Source organism: Lepidochelys olivacea (assembly GCF_965140295.1).
Source record: "Lepidochelys olivacea isolate rLepOli2 genome assembly, chromosome: 7".
Classification (NCBI taxonomy): Eukaryota; Metazoa; Chordata; order Testudines; family Cheloniidae; genus Lepidochelys; species Lepidochelys olivacea.
This window is the reverse complement of record NC_140417.1, coordinates 51247973-51265219: the sequence shown is the minus strand read 5'-3', so window position 1 is coordinate 51265219 and position 17247 is coordinate 51247973. Positions and strand designations below refer to the sequence as shown.

At 54.5% G+C, this 17247-nt stretch overlaps 1 protein-coding gene and 1 long non-coding RNA gene across 6 annotated transcripts in view; one reads left to right on the top strand and one right to left on the bottom strand.

Annotated features, from left to right (window-relative positions):
• Positions 1-1516: 1516 nt before the first annotated feature.
• Positions 1517-10944, bottom strand: NICN1 (nicolin 1, tubulin polyglutamylase complex subunit). 5 transcript variants are annotated; one of them, XM_084633899.1, is made up of 7 exons: positions 10849-10944; positions 10163-10385; positions 8442-8630; positions 6968-7081; positions 5956-6129; positions 3278-3382; positions 1517-2745 (listed from the first exon to the last, which is right to left on the bottom strand). In XM_084633899.1, exons 2-7 carry the CDS (start codon positions 10376-10378, stop codon positions 2704-2706), a joined length of 840 nt encoding a protein of 279 aa, XP_084490025.1. In that variant the 5' UTR covers positions 10379-10385; positions 10849-10944; the 3' UTR covers positions 1517-2703. The 5 variants fall into 5 exon arrangements, with proteins under 5 accessions (XP_084490025.1, XP_084490027.1, XP_084490026.1 ...); XM_084633901.1 differs by having other exon boundaries at positions 6058-6129; XM_084633900.1 differs by having other exon boundaries at positions 10247-10385.
• LOC311523683 overlaps positions 10328-17247 on the top strand; it is a 29786-nt gene continuing 22866 nt past the window's right edge. The window contains exon 1 of the long non-coding RNA XR_014712401.1: positions 10328-10405. This is a non-coding gene — a long non-coding RNA (uncharacterized lncRNA). The remainder of the gene's footprint in view (positions 10406-17247) is intronic.

Below are 17247 nucleotides of genomic sequence, written 5' to 3'. Positions count from 1 at the left end.
GGGGTGGCCAGCCTGAGCCCGAGGAGCCAGACTTCACCAATGTACATTGCCAAAGAGCCACAGTAATACATCAGCAGCCTCAGCCCATCAGCTCCCACCCCTGCTCTGAGTGCCTCCCACCCACCAGCAGCCCCACCGAATCAGTGCCTCCCCCTCCATCAGCTGTTTTGTGGTGTGGAGGAGGCTCTGGAGGGGAAGGGAAGAGGAAGGGCACAGCAGGCTCAGGAGAGGGGGCGGGAAGGGGTGGAATGGGGGTAAGGCCTGTGGCAGAGCCAGGGGTTGACCAGCAAGCACCTCCCAGCGCATTGGAAAGTTGGTGCCTGTAGCTCCAGCCCTGTAGCCAGTGCCTATTCAAGGAGCCACATATTAGCTTCTGAAGAGCCGCATGTGGCTCCGGAGCCACAGGTTGGCCACCCCTGGACTACACCTTATAAGTCAGCAAGCCATGCAAGGGCTTGAACTCTACGGACGGAAATCTAAGGCTTCTCCATGCCATGTGCTGGGCAGCTTGTGTTTGAAACAAAGAAGACTATAAAGACTATAAAAGGCTGCTGCACCTTCTCTACAAATGAAGCTCTGAACCAAGGACTGAATGACCCATCCAAGCTGTGCATGTGTTCCAGAGGGACTTTCAAGCCAGCAAACTCACCAATACTGCTAAGAACCAGATATATGGACATTGAAGTATGTATCGGACTGCTTCACCATTTAATAACTCTCTTCTTGTTCTTTTTCTTTTCTTTATACTCTTTAGTTTTAGACACCAAAGGATTGGTATTTTGGGTAAGTTCCAAACTAGTATTGACCTGGTAACATGGCTGGCCCTTTGGGGTTAGAACATTTTGTATATATGAGCAGAGCTTTTAAACAACTTCTCACTGTACTGGACCTAGGTGCTGACTGGGGGCCAGAGAACTGGAATGCAATAAAGGGGGCTGTGTGATTTTTTTTTTTTTTTGGCTCTTGATAACGAGCGTGGGGGACCAGAATCACAGTCTGTGACTGGTTGCAGAGTTTAACTTCAGTGTTAACCATCAGTTTTGGGAGTATCTGCTCTCCCTTTTGCAGCCTGCCCTGCCCTTGACATTTTCAGTGAGGGCTGCCCTGGCACCCTGGGTCATATAAGGATTGGTGCCTTCCTTCCAAGGGCTCAGGGTGTAAAAGGGTGCAGTGCGTAAATTGACTGGTTGATGCCTTGAGCCCTCCATAGGGTATAGGCCGGGTGCTGTAGATTGTGTGGGTAACACTGCCTTCCCCTCATTCACCTCCACAAGCCTGGGGCACGGTGAGTCCTTGTACACACATCCCCACCCCAGCTCTCCTGAAACCTGGCCTTGTCCCCTCTATGGACACTGGCCCTTCAGCCCCAGCTCCCCTCTTCTAAGAGCTGAGGGAAGGCTGGGTTGGGCCCAGGCAGCCCCCAAGCTGGGCCATAGGTAAGTGATGATGCCCAGACCTGGCAGAAAGGATGGCATGTGCCAGCCCGGCTCCACTCAGGAGAAACCACTAGCACAGCTCAACTTTGGGGGTTGTTTATTAGAGCAGCTGGGTGCAGATCTAGCAAATGCACGATGCATGCCCCTGCGGGGACGGGCAGAACAAAGGTCAGATCCCCAAGGGCACATTGACTGTTGGAGGGAACAGCATGGCTGGCTGCAGCCCAAGACCCACATCCTACTCAGCCCAGCCCAGTCACGTGCAGCCAAGCATGTAGTCAGGAAGGATTGACCTGGAGGAGGGCACTAGGCTGGCATTCAGGAGAGCAGGGCTCATGTCCCAGCTCTGCTAAAAACTCCTTACGTGACCCAGGGCAAGTCTCTCTGGACCTTGGTTCCCAGCTGGATGCTGGGGCCAGCCAATCCCAGGGTGGGCGCGAGGTTATATGCAGAGGAGGCTGGAAGGTTCTCAGCTACTCCAGCCCCCTTGGAGAGAACATGGGGAGAGGCCAGGCTGTTCATCTCTCGAACTAGCCCACACCCCAGCGTTATGAAGGGACTGGGTGCTCGGGAGGAGAGCATGGGGCTGCTGGGAGTTTTGCCCAGAACAGCAGCACTGGAGGGGAGAGAGACAAACCCCAGCCCCTGTGGCTTTTAGGTAGCAACTTCCACAGCACAGCCAGATGGATGCCACCTGTGCCCACAGGCAATAGCAATCAAACAGGGAATGTCACAGTCCCTCCCCTGTGCCACAACTCCCATGCCTGCAGCACACCAGCCCCACGCTGAGCCCAGGCAGCCCCAAGCTTGGAGGGCTCTGGTGCAGCATTCAGGGCAGTAACTCTGTTCCTGGAGCCCAGCACATCCCTTGAGCTTCACCGACCGCAGGGTTATTGACAACCCAGATCCCACTGGCAGACGGCTTAATCAGAAATTCTGGGGAGGGGGGCCATTTTGCCAAACACCCGCAGAACGGTTTGATCAGGAGACTGGGACATGCCTGCCAGGCCCAGAACAGGGAGCTTATGTGGTGCCAGAAGAGGAACTCTGCAGGCCCCAGGGAGATCCAGACGGAGGAGTCTGGCCAGCGCCAGGGAGCGGAGAAGCCCAAGAAATGCTGTAGGAGATGCTGAGGGAAAACAGAACAGGTAGGGAGGGAGAAAAAACAACCCTCTTGACTGTGGAGAGCTGAAGCAGACTCCAATCAACGATGAAGGAAACATGCCGTGCAGGCGGTAAGTTCGGGGCAGGCAGCCTGGGCCAGAGCTCAGGTGTAGGAGAGCAGATTGATGTCGTAACAGCCATCCACCTGGAACACAGAGAGCAAAGTCACTCCCATTGGGACACCCCGCTGTCTCCTGCTGGGGCTGGCTGGGACTGCAGGAGCCGAGAGCCCTGATGCACCCCCTAGAGCCGCTGCTGGGACTGCAGGCACCCACAGCCCCCAACACGTCCCCTAGGGGCTGCTGCTGGGACTGCAGGTGCCCACAGCCCCCAATACACCCCCAAGGGACCTCTGCTGGGACTGCAGGAGCAGAGAGCCCCCATACAGCCTATCTCCTCCATTATAGTGGAATTGGAGCTGGAACATCAGAGAGGCTGGGACTGGGGGAGGTGAGAGTTCCCTACCTCCAACACTCCTGGACCTGGAACCCTTGGGAGCTTTCCCAGCAGTTTGATGGCATTTTGTACAGCATAGCCAGCTGGGAGCAGCTCAGACTGCAGATGCTGCCAGTGCCCAAGGTACATTCCGCCTGTTCGGTGCATGCTGGGCCACGTAGCAAGCCCAGAGCAGGGGGCCAGCCCCAGTGGGCAATGAACAGAGCTAACTGGAAACTAACATCAAAACGCCCGATTCGGGCTGCCGTCTGGTTTGCATGGATCATCTCTGTTAGTACCCACAGCTGCTGGACTTCTGAAGACACCTTTTCCGGGTCGGGGATACCCTGCAGACAAGCAACAGTTATTGAGATGAGTGTTCCTGAAGGCAGCTCCAGACAGGTAGGGTAACCCTCATCTCCCCATTACCCACGGGCCAAGTGCTCTCTCGCCCCAGCCAGGTGAGTTGTGGGCACTGCTCCTGGCTGTGCTGAAGCTGGGTATGCACCCAGGTTACCCTGCTCTCCCCCAAGCCCACTTCGTCTCATTGTTCCACTCTGCTTTGTCTGCTTTCAGATGATGAGCCCTTGGGGCAGCACCTGGCACAGGGAGGCCTCCAGGTCCAACTGCAGTATGACCAGCAGTCTCTGCACAGAAACACCGCCCAATGCGTGAGGCACTGCTGCTCTCTGAGCAAACCACAAGGCAGGGGATGGACTGGGAAGAGTTCACACGCTCCAGCCAGCACCGGACGTCACTACCAGGACTCTGCCCCAGCCAGGCCTGCTGTCTGAGCTCCCTACTCGCTGCTTTGGAACATCACACCCCTTCCTGATGGGCTTGGTGCTGCAGGGTCAGCCTGGCCACAGGCCTGCTCTTCTCAGCTGAGCTGCCCAACTGGTTCAGGAGCACTCTCTAGCTGCACAGTCAGAGTGCTCCGGTCTGTGTCGAATCTGCAGCAGCTGCTTCCTGGAAGATCCCGGCTACCATGAGCCATGGTCTTCCCAGCTGAGCACATCAAGCTCGGTGTCTGTTGGTAAGTGTGCCTGGAACCGACAGCCAGGACCTCAAATCCAAGCTGCTGTTAATTAACAAAATCAGACTGATTGCACAGCACACACTGTGCTGGAGCGGCCACAGCCAGGAGAATCCAGATGGGAACTTAGGGGAACGAGGGAGAGCTGAACAGAATTTAGAAACTAATTCGCCATTTTTTCCAAAACTCTTGAAAATTCCAGCTTGACTCAGGTTGAGCTGACAGCCCAGCCAACCCATTCGGCTCCAATGCCCTCCAAGTGCCTCCTGAGCATGGTTTTGCCCAGGGCAATCGAAGAGCACAGCCCCAGGCATATCTCATTCCATGGCATGCACCCATAGCTGCCACCACCTGGCGTTCACAAACAGCCCCAGTGGCCACCGGAACACCAACCTCACTGACCTAAGATGCATTCTGCAGCAAAGGGCTGAGGACACAGTCCTGGGGCACCCCATTTAAGAAGAGAAACTGAGTGACAAGGACCTAGAGCACACGTGCAATGCAAGATCTGGGACAGGAATCACAACTGACCAAATATCACAGAGCTGGATCTCCACACCCTGGGCAGGCTCTTTCTGCACTAGTCTGCCCATTTCAAACTGGGCCCTCCCTGGCCGAGTCGCACTGTGCCACTGGGGCCCCTCCCCCGCACCGGGGTCTCCAACCCTCCACTCAGCTATGCTGCACCCCTAGCCCCTCCACTCAGCACTCCCAGGTCCCCCTCAACCGCACTGAGGCATGACCCCATGCCTCCGCGGGGGAGGGGCTGGCTTGGGGGGCAGGGGGAACCACCCCCCCCAGCACTCAATGGCGGCATGGCTGGGGCCAGGTCGCTGCACTTCCAGCCGCCGGTAAGCACAGGCCCAGCCCTGCTGCAGTCCTCAGGGGTGGGAAGAGGCGGGGCTGGGGTGGGAAAGGGCGGGGCAGAGCAGGATGGGGGCTTTGGGGAAGGGGCGGAGTGGAGGCGGGGCTGGGGCAGAGCAGGGACAGGGCCCTGGGGAAGAGGCGGGGCAGGGGCTGGAGCAGCATACAGCTGTGCAGGGCACCAGGAAATGTGGTGCCTCAAATTTCCTGGTGCCCTACGCAGCTGCATACTTTGTGCATGGATAAGGACGGCCCTGGATCTGGCCTTTTGCTGTTTGCAAACTGCCCAAGTAGGTGAGAAGCACCCAGGTGTGGTCGGGGCCAAGTTATTCAGAAAGCAATTCTCTATGCAGGCAGCTTGTGAACAGCTCCTTGTGCTGAGCTGGCTAGTGACAGGCATGGGGCTTGTTTCTGTGCCCTGACTGGGGAGGGCTTGTGGCCTGGCTTTCAAATTGCACATGCAAACAGACAGTTGCAATTTGCTCGCTGAGCAGTGCTGGCAGCTGGCCGTTAGCCCTTGTGTGTATTCGTACTAGGACACGCGTGCAAGAGGAACACAAACAGGCCATGTGCTCCCAGCGGGCAGGGCTAACCTGCGCTTGCCAAGTGCAGACTATGGTGCCCGTCCCCCTGTCCCAGACACACAGCTCTCAACTATAACCCAGCATGCTGCACAACATTTACCACTCCCCAGAGTCCAGGAGCTCCCTACCACTTCCTGCAGTGCATCAGTGTGCATGCAGATCCCAATACACCTGGCAGGGATCATGGCCCCCACAAGCCCAGTTACCACTTTATTCACCTGCCCTGCCCAACTGAGCTGTCTGCAGCAGGGGACATCCCTCGCCCCTCCAGCCAGGACCCTACCCGCTGCCCTCCCCAGAACACCCCACCCCAGCCAGGACCCCCCTTCTCTCCCCAGAACACCCCACGCTCGACCAGGAACCTACTTGTTGCCCCTCCCCCTGGGACATCCCACTCTCTCCCCCCAGGACACACCACCCCCTATAGGGACCTCACCTGCTGCCCTCTCCCCCCAGGACACCCCAATCCTGGCCGGGACATGCCCACTGCTCCCCTAGAGACTCCAGTTCCAGCGCTGCTCATGAGGAGCCTGCTTACCCCATGCAGGTTTTCTGGCTGCTGCTGGGGGGCCAAGTAAGACAGCCAGGTCGGGAAATCTGTCTGCAGGCTCTGAAAGGGGTCAAAGGTGGCAGGTAAGCAGAGCAGAGCCCCCCTCCCCATGTGCCATATGGATGGAGGCAGGCCGGGCTCCTCAGTGCTCACAGGGACAGGCTGCCTGCTGCCCCCGCTGCTGCGTTCAGCACACACTCCTTAGGCCAAGCGAACTACACTGTAGCCACGAGCAAAAGGAGTGTGGGTCCAGCCGGAGCGTGCGGCTGCTCCTGCTTGGCTGCCTCCCCAGGCACCCAGGCAGTCTGCTCTGTCACTGTAACCCTGCTGGTGCAGATGGCTTCAGAATCACAGCACAGGCAGGTGATCAGTGCTGGGGCCAGGCTGATGACAGGGGGTGCTGTAGGAAACACTCCCTGGGCCACAGAGACAGAGGCCCCTATGGCCAGGAGCCTGAGACCACTGAGGACATTCACCATGGCCCAGGCTGCAAACCGCACTTCACTGGGCTCCCCGGGGTTCTGGGGATGGTGGGGTCTGGGGAGAGCCTCATGTGGCAGACCCAGAGCCTGGGGCAGCCCCTGCCAGGCAGGACATGGGGTGGGATTCGGTACCCCCTGCATCTGCATTCTTGAGGGTGGCCTTTACAGCACAGAGAGGGGAGACAGGGTGCCCCTGGCTAAGGGATGGGCAACTGCTTCCCAACCTCAGTGGAACCTGTGGGAAGCAGTCCGAGGCAGAGATGATTAGCAGAGTCCCAGATGAGTCCTGCAGGGCTGGATGCTCCACAGCAGGCAGGGCCAGGGGCGATTCCGGCCTCGCCAACCACAGGTGATTTTGTGCAGCATTCATTGCCATGGGGGAAGGGCAGCCTGACACCGCCCCGGCAGTCACTCACCTGCTGGCCCTTGGGGTAGAGCCGCAGCTCCTCCAGGGTGAAGTTCAGCCAAACGGGCGAGGGCTGGCGAAGAATCAAACGCACAGCAGTCACCTGATCCACATCACAAAGCATCTGCCAGAGACAACAGAGCAGCAAGAGCTCCGCTGCAGTGAGGGGGTTGGGTGCTAGTTTTTAGAGCCAGGGGCACAAGGGCTCTGGTGAGGGGACAGAGCTAGAGGGGAGAGAGCAGAGCCCAATGTGGGATGGCTGGACAGGAGTTATAGATCGGTGCCAAGAATCGCATGCCAGGCCCTTTCCACCAGGCAGGATAAGGACGAGGACTGGCAGCTCAGGGTGGGTCCCAGCACTATGGTGCTGGTGGGGTCACAGCACTATCGCAATGCAATAAACTATCAAGTCTGTCAGCCTTGGAGACACAGAGTTAGGGAGGGGAGACAGCCCATGCCCCCAGCAGCAGCCAGAGGGGAAGCAGAGATTTTATCGCCAAGAATTCCACTGGGCAATTCATCCACTGCCCCAGCACTGAATGGCAGCTGGTTCTGGGGTGGAGCCCTACAACACTACACATGATTCAGGGAGGAGTAAGAGATCCTGATTACACCACAGGGATCAGGATTCCCAACATCGAGTTTGCTTTTATGAGCAGCACCATGGGAACTGCTGGGACAAGCAGCCCGTGCCTTGCTTTAAGAAAAGGAGGACTTGTGGCACCTTAGAGACTAACCAATTTATTAGAGCATAAGCTTTCGTGAGCTACAGCTCACTTCCTCAGATGCATATCGTGGAAACTGCAGCAGGCTTTATATATACACAGAGAATATGAAACAATACCTATTCCCACCCCACTGTCCTGCTGGTAATAGCTTATCTAAAGTGATTTCCAGCACAAATCCAGGTTTTCTCACCCTCCACCCCCCCACACAAATTCACTCTCCTGCTGGTGATAGCCCATCCAAAGTGACAACTCTTTACACAATGTGCATGACAATCAAGCTGGGCTATTTCCTGCATAAATCCAGGTTCTCACATCCCCCCCACCCCCATACACACACAAACTCACTCTCCTGCTGGTAATAGCTCATCCAAACTGACCACTCTTCATCTGAGGAAGTGAGCTGTAGCTCACGAAAGCTTATGTTCTAATAAATTGGTTAGTCTCTAAGGTGCCACAAGTCCTCCTTTTCTTTTTGCGAATACAGACTAACACGGCTGTTACTCTGAAACCTGCCTTGCTTTAGTGTTTCAGCCGCAGCCCAGCAGAAAGGGGAAGCAAGCCTCCTGCAAGTCCCCAGCTGGCCTGCCTGCACCACCTGGCTTCTCCCCAGCATTCTCTCCTCCCCGGCGCGGCAGGCCCAGACCAGCTGCACTTGTACCGGCTGTGGTGGCCAGGGCCCTGACTGTGCTCTAGCTGCAGGGGAATCAGCTACCATAGGCCCAGCCCCCCAGTCCCAGTGGTGTCGAGAGTCCTGACCTGATGCCTGAAGAGAGAGAAGTAATCCTGGGAGCCAGTCTCTGTGTGCGGGCTGGGCATCAGGCAGTGATTCCACAAGCAGGTGACCCACTTCCTGGCACCCTCACGCCCCACATCACAGGGGCGGCGCCGCTGCACCCGCACAGTCAGGAAAGCTGTGTAGGAGTTCTTAAAGACGATTTCCTGCAACTGAGACAACCCAGCGGGCAGGTCACGACCCTGCCCCATGGGGAGAGCCAGCCCTCTACTGCCTAGCCAGGGAGGTCCCCACACAGGGAGAGCCTACCCCACGGGGAGAGCTTGCCCTCTGCCACCTAGACAGGCAAGTATCCCCACGGGGAGACCTTGCTCACCACCCACATGGAGAGATCCTGCCAGCACACAAGAGAAGTAATGCACTGGGCCTCCTTTAAGCCACATCTTCAATCCACCAGTGAGTCCACTCAGTGCGATGGACAGCAGGAAAGGCATGGGAATGCCCAGCCCCACAGAGCTAGATTCTCCATCCCCGACACTGTTTGATTCCTAGAGCAGCTCTGTTAGAGTGCCATCCAGTCTGGATTTATTCTGGGGACATTCTTTGTCCTGTGCTATGCGGGACGTCTGGATAGAACCGCACAATGGTCCCTTCGGCCTCACAATCTGTCTCTCTCCGAACACACAGCTCCTGGCCCCAAGCCTGACACAGTAAATAGAAATACGGCAGTTGAAAACCTACCAGTCCCCCAGACTCTTCGATACAAGCTACCCACACTTAGAAGCCTGCTTCAAAGCCCCACATTTTGCTATGCTTGTCCGGCAGCACCCCTAGTCCCAGGGAGATGGCTGTAACTCTGGACTACCTGTCTCTGGCCGCTGCTCTGAAATCCTGCCCCTCCCTCTGCTACACTCCAGATACTGGAAAACTGGAACACACCAGTGGTGCTCTCCCTCAGCTTCTGTGTCACTACCATGGCTCTGGGACAGGCTGGTTCACTGGCTGGGCCTAAAACTGCCCTGCTCCCAACTCCAAGAGCTGCCTGTAACGTGCTGCATAAGGTGCCCCAAGTGTCCGGCCTGTTCCTGTCCAGCCGGCTGAACGCAGAGCCTTTCCCTTGGTGGAGACGAGGTCCACAAGTCCTCCCACCCAACTACTTCAGGGTGATGCAAGGAGCATCTTCCCTTCCAAAACTGATGGGAACATCCTCGAGTCCCAAGTGTACAACAGCCCCCCTGGCATTCAGCCACCAAATGCTGCTTTTTGGCAGGGGGCCAGCGGGCCCAGGTGGCTGTGTTATTCCCTGTCTCCGTGGCAGTGCCCCTCCTGGCATGCTTTGGGTACATCGCCCTGTCACTGGATGCAGTGGGAGCTACTCAAACACACAGCCAATGGCACCTGGGTCCCCATGTGTCAGATGCCCACCCTGGGTCCGTCTGCCTTGAGAACCCTACCCAAATGAGTCCAAATGAGTGTCCAAATGAGTGTGCTAAGCAAACCGGGGCTCTGACCTGAGCTCACTGCTGCATCAGGGCACCCCACAGTGTGCAGACTGGCACCCGATGGGGACTGGTACAGCCCTGCTACCCAGGGTTTCCCTGGAGCTGCCCCATTCCTCCTGGGGGACCCTTCGTATCCCAGAGAGTTTGTTGGGAGCCCGGGGCCCTACCATGGCTACCCAGCCCCGTAGACATTGCAGCAGCTCCCCCTAGCCCTGCAACTGTCACTAAGCGCCCTCCCCTACCATGGCGCACGAGCAGGAGGGGTGAGGGCCACGCGCGACTCCCCTAGCCCTGTAGCCCGGGCAGGGGCTCGCTCCCACACGTACATCCAGGGGCTGGGCGGGCGGTAAGACCACGTCGATGATGGCCACACCGGGCCGGGCCAGATCCGTCTTCACATCTCCCACCTGCAGCACAACAGGGCTGCGGACAGCGCACGGGGCTGGGCCAGGCGCCATGGGGTGGCTGCGAGAAGAGAACAGCAGGTCAGGCAGCCTGGGCAGGGGGCGGAGGGGTGTTTGGAGGGGACTGGCCTGGCCAAGGGGGCCGTTTGGGAGGGCTGTGGTCATTTGGGGGGATGAGGAGGTGTTTGGAGGGGGCTAAGCTGGCCGGGGGGGGGAGAAGGGGGTGTTTGGACGGGGCTGAGGTGGCCATTCAGAGGGGCTGGCGGGGCGTGTTTGGAGGGGGGATGGAAATGGGGAGGGGCTGGGCTGGCTGGGGGACCCGTTTGGGGGGGCGGGGTGTGTTCCGAGGGGGCTGGAAATGGGGAGAGGCTGGGCTGGCTGCGGAGCCCGTGCGCGGCGTACAAGGCGGGGAAGGGCCCTGGTCGTTCAGAGGGCCCGGGGTGTTCCGGCCCGGCCCAGGCGGGGGGTGTTGGAAGGGGGCTGGGCTGGCCGGGAGAACCCGTTGGGCTGCAGGACGCTCTCACCCCGCTCCGCGTCCCAGGCTCAGCACCGGCGGTTCGAGCCAAAATGGCTCCGCGGCGGGGCTAGCGGAATACAGGCCCCGCCCCCGCCTGTCTCCATGGAAACGGCTCGCTGGGGAATGCGGGTGCAGGGGCTTGGGAGGCAGTGGGGCTGGCTGGGGGGCATTAGGGTTGGCTGGGGAAGCTGGGGGGGCTGGCTGGGGGGCATTGGGGCTTGTCAAGGTTCCTTACCCCACTCTGAAGTCTAGGGTACAGATGTGGGGACCTGCATGAAAACCGCCTAAGCTTACTTTCAGCAGCTTAGGTTAAAACTTCCCCAAGGTACAAATTTATTTTACCCTTTGCCCTTGGATTCCACTGCCACCACCAAACTTTATCTGGGTTTACTGGGAAACGTAGTTTGGACACGTCTTTTCCCCCCAAATCCTCCCAACCCTTGCACCCCACTTCCTGGGAAAGGTTTGGTAAAAATCCTCACCAATTTGCATAGGTGACCACAGACGCAAACCCTTGGATCTAAGAAGAATGAAAAAGCATTCAGTTTTCTTACAAGAAGACTTTTAATAGAAATAGGAGTAAATAGAAGTAAAGAAATCCCCTCTGTAAAATCAGGATGGTAGATACCTTAGAGGGTAATTAGATTCAAAACACAGAGAACCCCTCTAGGCAAAACCTTAAGTTACAAAAAAGGTACACAGACAGGAATAGTTATTCTATTCAGCACAGTTCTTTTCTCAGCCATTTAAGGAAATCATAATCTAACTCATACCTAGCTAGATTACTTACTAAAAGTTCTAAGACTCCATTCCTGTTCTATCCCTGGCAAAAGCAGCATACCGACAGACACAGACCCTTTGTTTCTCTCCCTCCTCCCAGCTTTTGAAAGTATCTTGTCTCCTCATTGGTCATTTTGGTCAGGTGCCAGCGAGGTTACCTTTAGCTTCTTAACCCTTTACAGGTGAGAGGATTTTTCCTCTGGCCAGGAGGGATTTTAAAGGGGTTTACCCTTCCCTTTATATTTATGACACCCCCCCCCCCCCCAAATCTCAGCTAGGGTGAAACGCTGGCTGGGATTTCTTCCTGGAGCTCTAGGAAAAACAGAGTTAATAAGACACATGCACCTCTAAATATACTACCAAGTACATAAAGACTAACAATATTTTCCACATCTCAAGGACGATTTTAACCAGTTGATTCTGGGAAACTTTCATGGGAGAGTGCATCAGCCACTTTGTTAGAAGCTTCTGAGATGTGTTGGATGTCGAAATCAAAATCTTGGAAAGCTAAACTCCACCGAATAAGTTTTTTGTTATTTCCCATGGTGGTATGAAGCCACTGTAGTGCAGCATGGTCGGTTTGCAGGTGGAAACGCTGTCCCCAAACATATGGGCGTAGCTTTTCCAGAGCGTAGACAATGGCGTAACATTCTTTTTCACTGACTGACCAGTTGCTTCCCCTCTCAGACAGCTTCTTGCTGAGAAACACTACAGGGTGGAATTCTTGATCAGATCCTTTCTGCATTAAAACTGCTCCCACACCATGCTCGGACGCATCTGTGGTTACTAGGAACGGTTTGTCAAAATCTGGGGCCCTTAGTACAGTGTCAGACATGAGTGTCGCTTTAAGCTGCTTAAAGGCCTTCTGACACTTTTTGGTCCACTGAACGGCATTTGGCTGTTTCTTTTTGGTTAGGTCTGTCAGTGGGGTGGCGATTTGGCTGTATTGCAGTTCAAATAGTCTGTAATAACCGGCCAAGCCTAAGAAGGATTGAACCTGTTTCTTTGACTTTGGGACAGGCCACTTTTGGATAGTATCCACTTTGGCCTGTAGGGGGCTGATAGTTCCTTGACCCACCTGGTGTCCAAGGTAAGTCACTCTGTTTAGGCCTATTTGATATTTCTTAGCCTTAACAGTTAGTCCTGCCTCCCTTATGCGCTCAAGGACTTTTTGTAGATGTTCCAGGTGTTCTGCCCAGGAATCCGAAAATATGGCCACATCATCAAGGTAGGCAACTGCATATTCTCCTAATCCCGCTGGGAGACCATCTACAAGTCTTTGGAAGGTGGCGGGTGCATTTCGCAGCCCGAAAGGGAGGACATTAAATTCATACAGCCCGAGATGTGTGGTGAAGGCTGACCTTTCCTTGGCGGATTCACCTAGTGGTACTTGCCAGGACCTCTTGGTTAAGTCCAAGGTAGAGATGAACTGGGCCCGTCCCAGTTTCTCTAATAGTTCGTCTGTGCGTGGCATTGGATAGTTGTCTGGGCGAGTTACAGCATTTAGCTTATGGTAGTCCACGCAAAAACTTATCTCCCCATCTGGTTTGGGAACTAGAACCACTGGAGATGCCCATGTTCAGGATCCTGACGCAGGGAAAAAAGGTAAGCAGCAGGATATGGACCCTGGACTTCACGAAAGCAGACTTCGACTCCCTCAGGGAACGGATGGCCAGGATCCCCTGGGGGACTAACATGAAGGGGAAAGGAGTCCAGGAGAGCTGGCTGTATTTCAAGGAATCCCTGTTGAGGTTACAGGGACAAACCATCCCGATGAGTCGAAAGAATAGTAAATATGGCAGGCGACCAGCTTGGCTTAATGGTGAAATCCTAGCGGATCTTAAACATAAAAAAGAAGCTTACAAGAAGTGGAAGGTTGGACATATGACCAGGGAAGAGTATAAAAATATTGCTCGGGCATGTAGGAATGATATCAGGAGGGCCAAATCGCACCTGGAGCTGCAGCTAGCAAGAGATGTCAAGAGTAACAAGAAGGGTTTCTTCAGGTATGTTGGCAACAAGAAGAAAGCCAAGGAAAGTGTGGGCCCCTTACTGAATGAGGGAGGCAACCTAGTGACAGAGGATGTGGAAAAAGCTAATGTACTCAATGCTTTTTTTGCCTCTGTCTTCACGAACAAGGTCAGCTCCCAGACTGCTGCGCTGGGCATCACAAAATGGGGAAGAGATGGCCAGCCCTCTGTGGAGATAGAGGTGGTTAGGGACTATTTAGAAAAGCTGGACGTGCACAAGTCCATGGGGCCGGATGAGTTGCATCCGAGAGTGCTGAAGGAATTGGCAGCTGTGATTGCAGAGCCATTGGCCATTATCTTTGAAAACTCGTGGCGAACGGGGGAAGTCCCGGATGACTGGAAAAGGCTAATGTAGTGCCAATCTTTAAAAAAGAGAAGAAGGAGGATCCTGGGAACTACAGGCCAGTCAGCCTCACCTCAGTCCCTGGAAAAATCATGGAGCAGGTCCTCAAAGAATCAGTCCTGAAGCACTTGCATAAGAGGAAAGTGATCAGGAACAGCCAGCATGGATTCACCAAGGGAAGGTCATGCCTGACTAATCTAATCGCCTTTTATGATGAGATTACTGGTTCTGTGGATGAAGGGAAAGCAGTGGATGTATTGTTTCTTGACTTTAGCAAAGCTTTTGACACGGTCTCCCACAGTATTCTTGTCAGCAAGTTAAGGAAGTATGGGCTGGATAAATGCACTATAAGGTGGGTAGAAAGCTGGCTAGATTGTCGGGCTCAACGGGTAGTGATCAATGGCTCCATGTCTAGTTGGCAGCCGGTGTCAAGTGGAGTGCCCCAGGGGTCGGTCAATATCTTCATAACTGATCTGGAGGATGGTGTAGATTGCACTCTCAGCAAATTTGCGGATGATACTAAACTGGGAGGAGTGGTAGATACGCTGGAGGGGAGGGATAGGATACAGAGAGACCTAGACAAATTGGAGGATTGGGCCAAAAGAAATCTGATGAGGTTCAATAAGGATAAGTGCAGGATCCTGCACTTATGACGGAAGAATCCAATGCACCGCTACAGACTAGGGGCCGAATGGCTAGGCAGCAGTTCTGCGGAAAAGGACCTAGGGGTGACAGTGGATGAGAAGCTGGATATGAGTCAGCAGTGTGCCCTTGTTGCCAAGAAGGCCAATGGCATTTTGGGATGTATAAGTAGGGGCATAGCGAGCAGATCGAGGGACATGATCGTTCCCCTCTATTCGACATTGGTGAGGCCTCATCTGGAGTACTGTGTCCAGTTTTGGGCCCCACACTACAAGAAGGATGTGGATAAATTGGAGAGAGTCCAGCGAAGGGCAACAAAAATGATTAGGGGTCTAGAACACATGACTTATGAGGAGAGGCTGAGGGAGCTGGGATTGTTTAGTCTGCAGAAGAGAAGAATGAGGGGGGATTTGATAGCTGCTTTCAACTACCTGAAAGGGGGTTCCAAAGAGGATGGCTCTAGACTGTTCTCAATGGTAGCAGATGACAGAACGAGGAGTAATGGTCTCAAGTTGCAGTGGGGGAGGTTTAGATTAGATATTAGGAAAAACTTTTTCACTATGAGGGTGGTGAAACACTGGAATGCGTTACCTAGGGAGGTGGTAGAATCTCCTTCCTTAGAGGTTTTTAAGGTCAGGCTTGACAAAGCCCTGGCTGGGATGATTTAACTGGGAATTGGTCCTGCTTTGAGCAGGGGGTTGGACTAGATGACCTTCTGGGGTCCCTTCCAACCCTGATATTCTATGATTCTATGATTCTATGATTCCAGAGGGGCGGATTACACCCATCTGTAACATATCCTGGATCTCCCGGTCTATAGCAGTTTTAGCTTGAGGAGACACCCGCTAAGGTTGGACTTTAATTGGGTGAGCATTACCTGTGTCAATGGAGTAGTATGCCCGTTCAGTCAGTCCTGGGGTGGCTGAGAAAGTTGGCGCGTAGCTAGTGCACAGCTCCTTGATCTGCTGTGGCTACAAGGGTCATGGAGAGGTTCACCTCTTCCACACCACCAGCACTTTTCCCTTCATAGTAGACACCTTCAGGCCACTCAGCGTCCTCTCCTCCCTGGGCTGTAAACTGACCAACCTTTAATTCTCTGGAATAAAAGGGCTTTAGAGAATTAATATGGTACACCTTAGGCTTTCGATTGGAGATGGGGAATGCTATGAGATAATTAACAGCTCCCAGGTGCTCCTGGACCGTGAATGGCCCTTCCCACGATGCTTCCATTTTATGGACCTGGGGCGCCTTTAAGACCATGACCTGGTCCCCTATTTTGAAGGAACGCTCTCTGGCATGTTTATCATACCAGGCTTTTTGCTCTTTTTGAGCATCCTGTAAGTTTTCTTTAGCAAGGGCTAAAGAGGTTCGGAGGGTGTTTTGTAGGTTGGTTACAAAGTCCAGAATGTTAGTTCCTGGAGAATGTGTAGATCCCTCCCATTGCTGCTTCACCAACTGTAATGGGCCCTTAACCTCACGGCCATATACAAGTTCAAATGGGGAAAACCCTAAACTGGGATGTGGTACAGCTCTGTAGGCAAAGAGCAACTGCTGCAACACTAGATCCCAATCATTGGAGTGCTCATTTACGTATGAATTTACGTATCATGGCCCCCAAAGTTCCATTAAACTTCTCCACCATGCTATTTGTTTGATGGTGGTAAGGAGTGGCAACCAAGTGATTTACCCCATGAGCTTCCCAAAGGTTTTCCATAGTGCCTGCCAGGAAATTAGTCCCCGCATCTGTGAGGATGTCGGAGGGCCAACCTACTCTGGCAAAAATGTCTGCTAGTGCCTGGCACACACTTTTAGCCCTGGTGTTGCTTAGAGCTACTGCTGCCAGCCATCGGGTGGCAAAATCCATGAAAGTCAGTATGTACTGCTTTCCTCTGGGTGTCTTTTTTGGAAAAGGACCCAGAATATCCACAGCTACTCGCTGAAATGGAACTTCAATGATGGGGAGTGGCTGGAGAGGGACTTTGACCTGGTCTTGGGGTTTTCCCACTCTTTGGCATACTTCACAAGACCAGACATAGGTAGAAACATCCTTGCCCATTCCCTCCCAGTGGAATGACCCCCCGAAACGGTCTTTGGTCCTGTTCACCCCAGCATGGCCACTAGGGTGATTGTGGGCTAAGCTCAAGAGCTTGGCCCAGTATTTAGTTGGAACTACCAACTGTCTCTGAGGATGCCAGTCTTCCTGGTGTCCACCAGAAAGAGTTTCCTTGTATAAAAGTCCTCTTTCTACAACAAACCTGGATCGATTAGAAGAGCTGAGAGGCGGTGGGTTGCTCCGTGCCGCCGTCCAAGCTCTCTGGAGGCTTTCATCTCCTTCCTGTTCAGTCTGGAACTGTTCCCTTTAGGCTGGAGACATCAGTTCCTCATTGGATTGTGGACCTATGCTTGGTCCCTCTGGAAGCGATGTAGGGGATGGGGCTGCTTCCATTGACTGTGAACGGCTCTCCGCTGGGACACTATGTGGGGGTTCAGGCTCCGGCTGAGCCTCTTGTGTAGGATTATGGGCTGCTGCCGGTTCAGGTTCGGTGGGGCCCTCTGGTGTTGGGGTTGCAAGTACTGGATTCAGTGCTGGCAATGGGTCTGGTGTTGGTTG

What these genes read in the sequence shown, in the direction of transcription:
- NICN1 (XM_084633899.1), bottom strand. Translation starts at nt 10,378, where the DNA reads ATGGCGCCTGGCCCAGCCCCGTGCGCTGTCCGCAGCCCTGTTGTGCTG. An exon ending in TCTACCCCAAGGGCCAGCAG is followed by an intron (nt 6,130 to 6,967) that starts GTGAGTGACTGC and finishes GACCCCTTTCAG; the next exon opens with AGCCTGCAGACAGATTTCCC. An exon ending in CTGGGGGGAGAGGGCAGCAG is followed by an intron (nt 3,383 to 5,955) that starts GTGAGGTCCCTA and finishes GCTTGTCTGCAG; the next exon opens with GGTATCCCCGACCCGGAAAA.